This window comes from Lepisma saccharinum, chromosome 16, assembly GCF_977018435.1.
Source record: "Lepisma saccharinum chromosome 16, izLepSacc3.1, whole genome shotgun sequence".
NCBI classification, from domain to species: Eukaryota; Metazoa; Arthropoda; class Insecta; order Zygentoma; family Lepismatidae; genus Lepisma; species Lepisma saccharinum.
In genome coordinates this window covers 38,114,481-38,129,612 of record NC_139244.1, presented here as the reverse complement: position 1 = coordinate 38,129,612, position 15,132 = coordinate 38,114,481, and the positions used below count along the sequence as shown (strand labels likewise).

At 39.9% G+C, this 15,132-nt stretch overlaps 1 protein-coding gene across 1 annotated transcript in view; it reads left to right on the top strand.

Moving 5' to 3' along the window:
* Window positions 1–15,132, top strand: part of LOC146000558 (pickpocket protein 28-like) — a 107,821-nt gene that overhangs the window by 31,858 nt on the left and 60,831 nt on the right. The window contains exons 5-6 of the mRNA XM_083138306.1: window positions 9,443–9,575; window positions 14,946–15,076. Coding sequence (XP_082994432.1) covers window positions 9,443–9,575; window positions 14,946–15,076 — 264 coding nt within the window. The remainder of the gene's footprint in view (window positions 1–9,442; window positions 9,576–14,945; window positions 15,077–15,132) is intronic.

Here is a 15,132-nt window from a genome sequence, read left to right as displayed (position 1 = left end):
TTGAGCCTTGGCAACACTGATTGAAGTTAGGCGCGATTTGACGTTTGCACGGAATCGTCTGGCATTATTGACCATAACGTACTTCAAATGTTTTGTCAATAGCTTCATTTGTGTTGTTTATGTTGCCTTGGAGATTGCGCGACAACAATAAAATGGAATTAACTCGTGAACATTTTCGTGCGATGATTTTTTACGATTTTCGACGTGGATTATCAAGACAAGAGTGCATCGATCAACTTACTTCCACATTTGGCGATGAAGCCTCATCCTTTGCCACTGTGAAACGCTGGTATAACGAATTTAATCGTGGCCGCCATTCGCTCACCGACGAGATTCGCGAAGGTCGTCCAAAATCAGTTGTTGTTCAAGAAAACATTGATGCTGTGCGAAACCTAATACTGCAAGATCGTCATGTGACATACTGTGAGATTGAGGCAACCATAGGCATTAGTTCCACCAGCACATATAAAATATTACATGATCATTTACCTGTGAGAAACGTATGTTCTCGTTGGATCCCACACAATTTGACAAAAACTCAAAAAGACGCTCGCGTCAATTGGTGCAAACAAATGCTCAATAAATACAATCGTGGTGCTTCAAAAGACGTATATAAGATTGTAACAGGTGACGAATCATGGATATATGCATATGAGCCGGACAGCAGTCGACTGCATGGGTGTTTCAAGATGAATCCAATCCAACAAAAGTTGTTCGCGCTCGAAGCACATCGAAACAAATGGTCGCCTGTTTTTTCGGGAAAACTGGTCATGTGGCAACTGTGCCTTTAGAGGAACGTAGAACGGTCAACTCTGAATGGTACACAACAATTTGTTTGCCAGAGGTCTTCGGTCAAATACGGAAAACAAACAAACGCCGTCGGATCATTCTTCATCAATACAATGCCAGCTGTCACACATTTCGTCTAACAACCGACTTTATGAACAGTCAAAAAATCGAATTGATGGGTCATCCGCCGTACAGTCCTGATTTGGCACCCAATGACTTCTTCTTGTTCCCGAATGTCAAGAATAAATTGCGTGGACAACGATTTTCGACGGCGGAAGACGCCGTTGATGCGTTCAAAAACCATATTATGGAGGTGTCTTAAGAAGATTGGAAAAACTGCTTTGACAAATGGTTCGAACAAATGCAAAAGTGTATTGACCATAAAGGAGAATACTTCGAAAAACAATAAAGCAGTTTTCAATGTCAAATTCCTGTTTTTTCATTGTTAGGCTCAAAATATAAATAGTGACCCTCGTATCATTACATTACAAAACCGAAATCCTTCAGATGTCAGGGGAAGCAAGGAAAGGCATGCGCTCAAAAGTGTTTTTCTTTCTTTTCAATCTTTGGTGGACAATATGAAGAGCCGGCCAAGGGTTATTTTCGCATGTAGGAGTATTTAATGCGTATTTTAGGATGGCATGTCAATTTCTCGTTTATGTGAAAAAGTTAAACTTTAATGTAAGCAAAAGCGTGTACGCGTCACAGTTAAGATTTTCGCATCTACAAAGAAAATCCAAAACACATTCCCACCTCGCCGGCCTCCGTGGCGGAGGGGTTAGCCAAAAGTGGCAGAAATGCGAAGTAAAATAAACCAAACAAATCAAGCATTCCCATCTCACTCCAAAGACCTTGTGAATCCAATCCAAAATCTACCAATAGAACCTGCAGTAAGTTTCATTTATCTCGTGCATTCATCTGACTAATGTAATTTTCTTACAGATTGACTTTAGGGTATAACTTAAAATGGTGTTGTGTTTGTGTTGCATTCGATACCAAAATTAGATTTTAAGCAATTAATGTCCAATTATAAGTATACCTAATACATAGGTAAAAATAATTACTTCCTCCTCTGATAATATCGCAAATTGCACCCTGTTCAAATGTCTAGGAAAAATGTCATTTCACCTAGGAATGATATCGCGATGCGATGAGTCGAGAATTGTCACAGCCTCATCTCGTCCTTCTCGTTCTTGTTTCTGCTTATTTCTTGTTCGGTTTCCACTCTGAAGTTATTAAAACTTATTGTAGATTCACTTCATGCTCAGATAGGCTAATCGGGACTCTATTTTCAAAATCTCTTAATATATGTATAGGTTTAAGTATAGTTTCCCGAACACCCTCTTACAAAGTTATGAAATATATGGGTGAGGTACAGGAGTACATTGTACCCACACCCCCTCCAAGTTGGTCTGTAGTGTCTCGTCGTGTAAGTATTTCGTTTTGAAAAATTCCATTTTAAATATTTAAAAGAAAATTGGGTCAGTCATATACTCTTGTGATGAAGATTTGTATCTTATCTTCGAATTGACGCGACCACTTTCGCAGAGGAGCAATCATCTGCAGCGTGATTTTCTGAGAGCAAATCTTATTCCATCGTTCCACACACATTTTAAACAATTTTCATCTCCTTAGAGAGGTTTCCAAACCTCGAACACAGGTCAATGAACTAACTAGTAGCAACCACAATGTAGTAGAATAAGTTTGGAATGGTTTGACTTTCGGTGGTAAGGAAGATATTGTTTATAATTTATAAACAATAAACACTTTTTTTATTGGGCGAACTGAAAATAGGGTCTTCTAACAGTAGCACCTTGAGTCCCTGCTGTCAAATTACCAAGGGGGGTACAAGGGGTACAACTGTAGCCCCCCCCCCCGTTCCTGCGCCACTGGTGGTAACATCGCAAAGCATTGACTCGCAGCGCCAGTCCGCAGTTTCCACGGATCAACGTACATCGCTGTGTGGAGAATTGAATAACCTAAATTTTGATGTAACTCGTTTTATGTAGTTCTACTGGTTAATTTTTAATTGGAGTCTAAACTCGAGTATCTAGAATTTTTAATCCGATGGTAGCCTTGCGGTTCTAAGTAAGTCAGAACATTGGTTCTAACCTAGGTAATTAAACTTTATGATAACATTTATATGTAATTTAGAAATATCCAAACTCGACTGATATCTCACAAAGAAATTAATTAGAATTGAACTATTCTTGCTTTAATTGAAGCAAAATCGTCAATTATCCTATCAAAATTGAAGGTATTTGCAATTTGACTTCACGACTTTAAAATCTTCAATGGGAACTAGGATTGTAAGTTTTCCTTCTCTCCTTACCTCTGCCAAGTCTCAGTCTCATATCCTTTTTCTTAATATATATATATATATATATATATATATATATATATATATATATATATATATATATATATATATATATATATATATATTAAGGTGTTTCGTAAGTTCGTTTACAACGCTTGGGAGGTGATTGTACGAGTGAAAATAAGGTGGAAAGTTCATGTAACGAAATTTCGGAAACGGCTTTGTTCCCGAGTTATTGACGTTTGAAAACGTGGGAAAATGATTTTCCGAAGTGAATAATGGCAAAACGGGTGGAGAGAAGTCGTCGGTGTTAGGCGGTCCACTAAGAAATTGGGTACGCTCTTGTCAAAAAATCACGCGGCAATGTTGTGCAATGTCGGCGCAAGGGATTCCCCAAAGGACGCGAACAAAGATGTTGACGGGAGTGGGGTGGGTGTGCGTTCTGCGTGAGCTGGTATCGACGAAAATTTGCATGTGTTGATTGGCACCAAAAAACAAAGAAACTTTCCTGAGCAAAGGGCACCATGACGTAAAAACGAAAAAAAAAATGAAGTCATAGGTTGCATACCCTCAAGGGCAGATGGGTGTCCGTGTGATCTGACGTTAAGTACCACATTTCCCGCTAGGGGCGCCAACAGTGTACGTTTCCTCATAAAGGAGCGCACGTGTCTGTGCCATTCGTGCTTCAGGTGCTGTGCCAGCAGCAGGTTGTTAAACATTCACGGTTGAATGGAAAGACGTATGGTTTATGGACAGTAGTGTCGGCCAAACATTTGACCTAGCAGTGTTACGTGTTAATTCTTAGCCACCGCCCATCGTGTTCTGTGAAGTGTACTAGTGTTAACGGCCATAAACACTTGTAGCCCGGTGTAAGGGATAGTTGCATACACGTCCCAAGAGCTGGCGGACATGCATCTCATTTATGGGGAGGCTGGAGGTAATAGCCGTGCTGCAAGGCGTCTGTATGGGGCACGTTTTCCAAATAGGGTGTTACCATCGCATACCTTATTTCAAACTGTAGACACTCGACTTCGGGAAACAGAATCAGTGTTGCCACATCGTCGAGAAGTTGGACGACCGCCAAGTGTGCGAACACGACGGTTTGTGGAAGATGTGCTAACTGCAGTGATAGATCATCCAGGCACCAGTGCGCGCGCACTAGCCCACGAACGAAATACCTCCCATGCAAATGTGTGGTGAGTCCTGGCAGAAGAGGGGATGCACCCGTACAAATTGAAGAAAGTGCAAGATATTTTACCTCGGGGCTTTGGCCCACGTGAGGACTTTTGCCACTGGTTTGTTCATCAAATTGGAACTATCCCCAATTTTCAGAATACGGTACTATGGACTGATGAGGCTATCTTCACGAAAACTTGTGTGTTCAATAGTAAAAACAGTCATGTGTGGGAACATGAAAATCCACATGCACTGCTAGTGGCACATCATCAGCACTGATTTTCAGTGAATGTGTGGTGCGGGATACTGCATGACCATTTGATTGGACCGTACATTCTCCCTGTTCGCCTATGTGGACCCACTTATCAAGCATTTCTCAGTGAGGTTTTGCCTGAACTACTAGGGGACGTGCCCTTGGCACCTAGACAAAGACTGTGGTTTCAACATGACGGTGCACCCCCACATTTCGATCGGAATGTGCGCCATTTCCTCAATACCGTATTCCACAACCAGTGCATTGGCAGCGGAGGGCCTGTGTCATGGCCACCTCGATCACCTGATATTACGCCCCTGGATTTCTTCCTCTGGGGAGAGATGAAACGCCTCGTTTACGAAACACCTGTCGTGTCAGCCGAGGACCTCGTTGCCCGTATCAATGTAGCTGCGGCATCGATAGCAGATACGCCGGGGTTGTTGGGTTGCACTAGACAATCCTTGATTCGCCGTTGTCGCCTCTGCTTGGAAGTACATGGTGAACACTTTGAAAACCGTCTGTGAAGAGGTTCCCTTCACATCTCCATTAAGCATACTGTGTGCCCTTCAGGGTATGCAACCTATGACAGTTCATTTTTTTCGTTTTTACTTCATGGTGCCATTCGCTCAGGAAATTTTCTTTGTTTTTTGGTGCCATTCAACACATGCCAATTTTCGTCGATACCAGCTCACGCAGAACGCACACCCACCCCATTCCCGTCAACATCTTCTTTCGCGTCATTTGGGGAATCCCTTGCGCCGACATTGCACAACATTGCCGCGTCATTTTTTGACAAGAGCGTACCCAATTTCTTACTGGACCGCCTAACACCGACGACTTCTCTCCACCCGTTTTGTCATTATTCATTTTCCCACGTTTTCAAACGTCAATAACTCGGGAACAAAGCCGTTTCCGAAATTTCGTTACATGAACTTTCCACCTTATTTTCACTCGTACAATCACCTCCCAAGCGTTGTAATCGAACTTCCGAAACATCCTGTATATATATATATATATATATATATATATATATATATATATATATATATATATATATATATATATATAATATATATATATATATGTATGTATGTATGTATATATATATATATATATATATATATATATGTATGTATATATATATATATATATATATATATCGAATGGCTCCCTCCGTGGCTGTAACCCCTCTAGCCTACCCCTCGCTACGAGCCTGCTACTGTTCAAAGTGGGATCCGAACCACTGTGTAATGTGCCTCCAGCAAGTATCAAACTCGGGACGCCTTGTTTACAAATTCTGGGTTGTAGTGATCACATTGAAAGTGGATGGAGTTGTTGCAACCCACATGTGTCTGTGACTGTACAGAATTTTCGATGTGGGAAGCAGCTTCACGACTCATGGAGTTTGGATATATCCGGTTTACAAGGGGCGAAATATGCTCCGAATGGGAATCAATTCCAGCAATCGTTGATTAATATCAGATATTCCAAGGAAAGGGAACTCGTAAAAGTATTTCACGCGTAGACCAACAAAGAAACAACAACAACAAAGAGTCGATATTGATCTGCCCTTTAAGTGCAAAGAGACACGATTTCACAATGCGGTTGGTTGGCTGCATGTGAAAACGTAACAGATGTGTGAAATGATATCTACTCATCAATATACATAACGTCATCATCGTCAAGTTCAATGTCTATTAGGGAAATGAATTTCATTGTGCACCCCGTTAGTGGTTGAATGGTAGGGGAGTCTGCCACCTAGACTAAACTTCACCTATAAATAAAGAATTTCCTATTCCCTTTCCTCTCTCTCCTCTCCCTCTCCCAATTCCTCCTCCCTCTCTTTCCTCCCTATCTTTCCCCATACACCATCGTTTCTCAACCTATCGGGCGCGACCCACTGCTGGGTTCCGATTTGACGTTTGGTGGCTCGCAAAGTCGGGCGCCAAAATTTATTTACTGCGCGCTTAAAAACCTACTAAATTTACATTACTAAGACATATTGTTGTAACAATTTAACATCAACTCGTGTTGTACGTGGTCTAAACGATTGGTTACCAAACCTTTTCTTTTCACGGCACCCTTAATGTTTCAAGATGTTTCTGCGGCGCCCAAGTCTGGATGTAGCCCTATCTAACACTTAGAACCCTCAGTTAGTGTGGTTAGGTTGCATGCCTTAAGTTAAAAAATAAACATGTATTTCAAATTCAGAAACATTTTATATGTAAAATGTACTAAATAGGCACTTACTTCGAAGTAAGTGTCATTTCAGTGATAATAATGGACCATTTCGCGGCGCACACTGGAAACCACTGGTCTAAACTCTATATTTCTGTAATTCGCACTCTACCATTCCTTTTTATTTTTACCGGCATCTTCGTAACACAACCGCTGTTTAGTTAGATGTTAGACTAAAGTAAATTAGTCTTTTGAATTACATATTTACTTTTCTAGAATGAAGTATGTGTAATTTGTTCAAGCATGCAAACAGAGGGCTTCTTAAAGTACTCGGTGTTAGCAAAAATATGATTATAAACTGGGTGCACACCGCTACAAGTATTTCTGCCGGCGCCCATGCTTATGGGTTCCATGAAGTGTAATATCCTTCAAGGTGCGTCCGTATACCCGTATGCACAGAAGGGCTAATTGGGTGTGGACCTAGATTTTAAAATGGAATCCGAATCACTATGTGCCATCGAACCCGGGACCCCTTGGTTACAAGGAGACGGCGTTACCACTGCGCCATCGGGGAGGGCCCGAAATGAGCTTGCTAACTCTAATTCACAAGTTGGTAGTACAGGGTGATTCAAAAGACCCTTAACACCACCTACAAAATGTAAAGGAGTTAGGCTGGGGACAAATGGTTATGATTGAAACAGGTTATGCCTAGGGGGAACCATATTGGTGTGTTCCAAGCGGACGTCCGCCATATTGAATTCAACTGAAGGAGGAAGGGGATGATGTGATATCAAATCAGGCGAGAATTTCACGAGAAATGCAATGGTCAAGGTTTCTTTCAATATATATTTAATCAGTAAAAAGTTATGACCATAGCTGGCACTTACACGAACCTGCTCAATGTGTTGTTCCCGAATGCACACTCGTAAGTGTGTCTCGCACGCACGCAGAACATTTTCCAACGTAGCAGGTGTGATAGCATTGAAAGGAACAAGATCCCAGTGATGGATGGTTTTCTAACACCACATTCTTGTGATAATCGGCGTGTGCTACGGTTTGGGGACTTTTCAAATGGAGCCAGGACTGCTTTGACTGTTTCTTCGTCGATGGAAGTTCTGGGACGCCGTGATCGTCGCCTGTCATTGACTAATTCTGTCTAGGTTGTAACTGTATAGCTGCCAAAGAAGCAAGCGAATAGATTAAGCCGATAGCCATTTTGTGAGTGTTCGAACACACTCTCCATAATTAATAAGGTGATTTTGAATAATTAGTTATAAACAGTGACGGCGATACGGGGGCGTGGGGGCAGTTCCCACCCCCACTTTTTGTGCCCGCACCATGTTTTTTTTAATGTTAACCCTTGTCTGTCTGTTAGTTTTGGCACCAATTTGCAGATACTGGTTATGCGAGTGTCTTGTAAGAATTGATTGATTGAGTTGGTGTTTTAAGTCCACTTTATGCACAGTAAGGCTAATTGGGACTGGACCTACAGTTTAAAGTGAGATCCGAACCACCATGTGCATTCACCGGGTATCGTACCCGGGATCCCTTAATTACAAGGCGACGCGCTACCACTGATCCACTGGGGAGGCCACAAGTGTCTAGTAAGATACCCAACTGTTTAGAGTAATTTGACATAACAGAAGAGTTGCTCGTTCTGCAAAGGAGCAAGTCCATGTGAAAGTAGACAAACAAGGGTAAATTATTTTCTTTCGACACTTATTATGTATGAAATTAAAGGGAAACTATGATATTTGGAATTATTAATACACACATTAGTTTCATGGCTTTAAAATAACATATTGTTTCAATCCTATGATTGCTTACAGTAGAAGTGGCATTTTGTGTGTTCTGTTTCCACAACATTAGTCGCATTATCATTTAGTGTTATACCACAAGACAACTAAATTAAATCTAATTTTGTACTAATTGTCTCATTGATTGCCTATATATCTTAAGTTTTGAAGTATCCTATTTCATTTTTTAAACAAACCTTAGCTGGAAGAGTCAATCTATTTATGATATTTTTCATAGCCTTTACAGTGTTCCATAATCCTACAAAGTAAATAATATGCATGGAGTCACACCCGTCACAAAATTATAGAGCCTCCCTTATGGCGCAGTGGTAGCGTCGTAGCCTTGTAATCAAGGGGTCCGGGTTCGATTCCCGGTGGAGACACAGTGGTTCGGATCCCACTTTAAACTGTGGGTGGAGTCCCGATTAGCCTTACTGTGCATAAAGTGGACTTGAGATACCAAATAAATCAACCTTCAAAAAATTTGTCACGCCCGTGACAGGCAAAAAATGTTTATAAATAATGTTTTTTAAAAACTAAAAGCATCTAAATGTGGATTGAAATTTGCTTTGGGAAAATAAAATAAAAGTGTTCCAGTAAACTCATACATTTCACAGACAGGTCTTAGTCATGTCTCAGAAGTGTCACATTTACAAAAAAATGTATTTTCTGATGCTGAAAATTGAGATGAGGGAGCAATATTCTGACATTAAATAACTTTCATCAAGGAAAATGAAATTACTTGAATTAATAGAGTTTGAAAGTGCTGAGAAAATAATTAAAAAAATGAATGTAAATTTGTCAATGTCACACCGTCACAACGGAATTGCCCAAAGATTGTCAACGTAAAACAAGGATTTCGTTACTGCATGTGTTCACTTGCCACAACTTATTTATTGTATGCACCTCGTTTTTGTCTTCGTACCACAGACGTTTCAAGGATGCATCCTACAACCTGAAGGAAACCATCAAGAAGTTGGTCTTCACCCCTGTGGTTTGCAGGAGATGCCTGCAGGCCTGCAAAAGACTCAAATGTCCGACAAACTTCACCGAGTTGATGGAGGTAAGTAGTCACCCTTGTGCGTTGCATATATAGCTTGACTATAATCACTCTTAGATTCTTTCGACGTGCATGCTTACACAAAGATCTGCAGTCAGTCTGCGAAGTAAGGGGGGAGGGAGAATTTCCCCACAAAAAAAAATTATATCCCCCTCAAAGAAAATGGAAATGAAAGCATAAAGTATGCTAGAGACACATATTTTTGGTAAATAAAGAAGCAAAATTTCGGTGCAAAAACAGAGTCATTTTCGGGTTCAAAAGCGATTTCGGTTTTATAGCGGTGAAAAATCAGACAAAAGCAGTATTTAAAAATAAAATTTTGGTTTGAAAATTGAGAATATAATCCTAAATTTGATTTAAAAACTGCACTTATTACACAAAATAAACACATCCCTTTTACTAGCACATTTTATGTAGTTACCAGAGTATTGAGTTTATTCCTGTACTAACTAACTAACTCCCTAGCCTTCTTAAACCCGAAGGTTCATGGCTGCAGCAACACAGGCCTTCCATCTTTCCCTATCTTGAGCAAGTTCTATATACTCTTTTCCATCCCTACCGATTTCCCTTAGGTCCATCTCAACGTTGTACCTCCATCTTCGCCTTGGCCTTCCTACAGGTCTCTTACCATCAGGTTTCCCAACAAGAATCCTGTAAACTCCTCTTTCCTCTCCCATTCGTGCCACATGGCCTGCCCATCTAAGTCTTCTTGATTTAATTATTCTAATAATATCTGGACATGAATACAAATTATGTAGTTCTAAATTATGTAACCTTCTCCACTCACCTGTCTCCTCATCCCTTTTAGGTCCAAAGATTTTCCTAAGGATCTTATTTTCAAATACTCTCAATTTATGTTCCTCTTTCAATGTAAGGGACCAAGTTTCACATCCATATAATACTACAGGCAAAATTACGGTTTTGTATATTTTAACTTATATTTTATTCCTGTACAAAGGGGTCAATTTTTGCTTCTCAAATATTACAGCAGAATTAATGAATTTTCCGTGAATTACATAACTCACAGCATAATTCAAATTTCAGAAAGTGTCACGTCGCTAAATAAAATATATTTACGAATTTAAGAGTCTATTTCGCATTTTGCAATTCATTTCACATCATTTCGTGACAAAAGAGGGTAGGAAAATGCACCTCACACCTTTCAAAGACATGAAAAATGAACAATGTGTTATTTTACATTTCGTGTTTTCGTCAAAAGCGATAAATGCATGGCTGGCAAGTATGGCATTTCTCGACTATATAACAAACACAATTGAAAAATCATTTGTGTCAATTAATGGTCCAGTCATTCCGTGCCGAAAAGTATGCAGCCTTGTGGATTAAAGAAGGACACCATTCTACAGTCTCGCCGAGTCGAGACTGTAACATATGGGCTTTATAGTGATAAAACAATTATATGTTCTGGCAACAAGAGTGACGTCCTGAGAAGATCATGGCGACTGAAATGTAGAATAAGCTTCTTTGCACGATTCAATAAATAGCCTACTGAATAGTGTATTTATTATTAACATAGCACGTTAAAGTACGAAACATGGTGCCAGGAAAGAATATTATCTGTAAATAACAGTCCAAGATCATATTTCGTACAGAAACAGAATGGTAAGGTAGTTCGTAGAAATTGTGTTACACTCAGGAAAACAAAACAAACGAACAATTGTTAGAACAGAAAAGAAATAATGAGAAAAATCAAACTTATGTCAATGGTAAACTTGATCAAAGCTCAAGGTCGAACCATTGTAGCAAGAAAAATGTAAATAATGAAACTGTCAATGTAAATAATCCAAATGTACCTAATATTACTTCTGATGTCAAGTCTGAAAGTTAAAATGTATACACTAGATCAGGCAGACTTATAAAGGAACCAAAATTCTTGAAATACTATGTAACTGATGTATGATTAATTATCATGTTTGTAAAAGGGAGGAGATGTAACATATGAGCTTTACAGTGATAAAACAATTATATGTTCTGGCCTGAGAAGATCATGGCGACTGAAATGTAGAATAAGCTTCTTGGCACGATTCAATAAATAGCCTACTGGATAGTGTGTTTATTATTAACATATAAGCAGCCTGTTTTCAACTTAAGTTTTCATGGCATAGTGCTGGTATCTTCAGTGACGTGCGGTGACGTCAACACTTGGGGTAGAAATGAGTGGCGTGTCCAACGGGTCATAATCCCCCTCCACCTTTATGGCCCAGTATTCCTAAAAGAAGAACGTCAAGTACAGGAAAAATTGCAAAGTTAGGAATGACTACAAAAAATTGTCCACATAACTTCCACCCACTTTCAAAAATCTAAAACGATTTGATTTGACTACTGAGCCAGAGAATCTCGGCTTGGCAATGGGCGGTGATCTTTGTGTGTCCCTTGCTCTTCATCAATTTTATCATATCGTCTTCGCGATTAGCCGAATATGGCGGAAAGCGAAGTAAAATAAACCAAATCAAACAATCAATCAATGAATGATTTGATTTGATTCGCTTCTTTATACATTTGGTTAATCGCGAAGATGATACGACAAAATTAATGAAGGGACAAACATAAAAAACACCCATGTCCAGGTAGGGTTTCGAACCAGGAACTCCTGGTGTTGTAGCGCGCTGTGGTAACCACTCCCCCACGGTTGGTTGATTTGATGGTTGATTTGATGTTTTAAGTACACTTTAGACACAGAAAGGCTAATCGGGACTAGACCTATAGTTTAATGTGGGATCCGAACCACTATATGCCTCCTTCGGGTACAGATCCGGGACCACTTGCACTCCCCCACGGAGGTCGGCCGACAACAAACATGTGAGGAAGGCGCTAACCATTCGGATACGTGGGTATCGGTAAAGCAAACTGCATTTTTCCTGAGTAGTAATTTTCAATTGAATTTTTTAAATACCATCTTTATATATGATAAACTTTTTTTCAAATTTTGCATTGCTTGATTTCCCTAATTTCCCCATCTCACGATCTCGTTACTGAAGGATCCGGGCTCGAGTCCTGGCCTTTGCATGAGTGTTTATTTGCAACCACTCTTCACCCGTTTAATTTAATCAACGTTCATCGTCATGGCAGAAATTAGGTAAAGCGATGGAAGAGAGAAGAAAATACAAATAATTTCCTCCCAGTGCATCTGCAGGGCACTGTGAAATCAGGAGCCTAGAATTCTCTGTTTATGATTGTCCCTCACGATTTTCCAAGCTCTTAGCTACTTATTCCGATTAAATCTATTCAGCTAGAAAAAGCGATGGGTAACAAAACACAACTTTAAACAAGTCATTTTTCTACTTTCTTCAATGATATTCATTTGGCTTTTTGAGTTCTGAGATACATTTTTCATTTCTAATTTTTTCATTATTCACTGCAGGCAGAGTACAACACATAAGAACAAGAATGCACGCTCGTCACGAATTTCGGCCTGAATTGTTCTTTGTACGGTCCGTTCATCAGTTTCATCATATCATCACTCATCCTCATTTTCGCGATAACCAAATGTTGCAGAAAAGCCAAGTAAAATTAACCAAACCAAGAACAAGAATTAGAACGCGCGTTCACTTGCCCAAATAAATACATCCGTATTTATGATTGTCAGATTATCCATTTTTTTTAATTTGAGGCCAAGAGATTAGTATATTTAAATAAAACTCTACTAAAACGAGAACCAGAGAGAGCGTGAGCAAATATTTGTTATTTAATTATATATTCCATATTTTTTAAAAAAGCATAAAATTTTTGTCTGCACATAAGACGTTCCAATTGCATAAATAATAAAAGTACATCCCATATTATACATACATATTGTAAAGGGTCTTTCATTAAGAGTGATACTTTTTAAAATTTGAAAAAGAAATAAACCACTCAACGTATCAAAGTAAATTGTGCTTTATTTTGAAGCTTAGACATTGCAGTTATGTTCTGAACAAAATATCGTTCAAATGTCCACCACGGCTTTGAAAACACTGACGCACACGAAGCTCCAATTGTTAATCACTCTGTCCAACATTAGTGGCGTTATGTCTGCAATAGCCTGACGAATGTTCGCCTGCAAATGTTATAAAGTTCGTGGATTGTCAGCATAGACGTGGACTTTGATGTTGCCCCAAAGAAAAAAAATCCATGGGTGTTAAATCACACGACCGTGGTGGCTAATCCACACATCCACGTCTTGAGATGATCCGGACGCCAAACTTCTCCCTCAGCAAATCGAGCGTAGCATCAGCTGTGTGGCATGCAGCGATATCCCGCTGGAACCACATGTTTTCAATATCTATGGTGTCAAGTTCTGGCCACAGAAATTAGCGTAACATGGATCTGTAGCGGTTGCCTATGACGGTAACGGTTCTTCTCTCATCATCTCGAGAGAAATAAGGTCCAATGACGCTGCCACGCCATAAACCTCACCACACAGTGAGTTTTTCTGAATGCAATGGCACCTCATGGACAACTTGTGGGTTCTTCTCGATCCAATAACGACAATTTTGTGTATTGACGAATCCACTAAGACAACAATGCGCCTCATCTGAGAAGATGATTTTTCCAATGAAATCAGGATCAGTGGAGCCACCGTGTGCGTCAGTGTGTTCAAAGCCGTGGTGGACATTTGAACGATATTTTGTTCAGAACATAACTGCAATGTTTAAGCTTCAACAAGAAGCACAATTTACTTTTTTACGTTGAGTGGTTTATTTTTTTTCAAATTTTAAAAAGTATCACTCTTAATGAAAGACCCTTTACAACGTGTAAAAAGTAGTGTAAATACAGAGGACAGACGTACTGCAGAAAAATTTCTCCTTAGTTCTTTAGAGGATTTACAAAGGAAGCGAAGGGAATCCAATCCCCTATCAGTCCTATAGGAGATAGACTGGAGGACCTGAAAGAACGGGCTTTCAACCATGGGAGCGGGGGCGAGGGGGCAAGGTAGGTAGAGGCAGAAATCTTCCCTTTCCCTTCGAAAACCCGTTTCTACCTGGAACTGTGAGGCGGAGAAAGAGCGAGCTAGGCCGCTGAACGCACCGAGGGACGAGAAGCGCGTGAAAAAAAGTGTTGCATATGAACTGTGGCTTCAACAAAACAATAAATATTGTGATTTGAAAATAATTAGAGATTTGAGATTGATTGATCTATCTCTGCTAGACTAGCTACTCCTCAGTGCACGTCACTGGGCGTATCTTACATGTATTAAAGTGTTCACAATAAACTTTTTGGTAGGTTAGGGGAACATTAAGTTTGATAGAAATTTGGTCAAGTTTGTTGAAGTTGCTTTTTGACAAACACACATAAATTCCTCAACATTCATTTGATATGCTTGTACGCTTCTTGACAAATTTTGAATTTAGTAAAGCTGTCTTGTGTTTCCTTCAGGGAAGGGCGTCGTGTGAGGCGATGATGATAAGCTGTCGCTGGAACAACGAGACCTTCGACTGCTGCAAGCACTTCCAACCACTGGTCACGGAACTGGGCACCTGCTACTCTCTCAACTCTAAAATGGCGAGGTAAGTGTGGAAGTGTGCGGATTATTCTTTTTGCTTTAGGGGTGGGGGGATGTCTA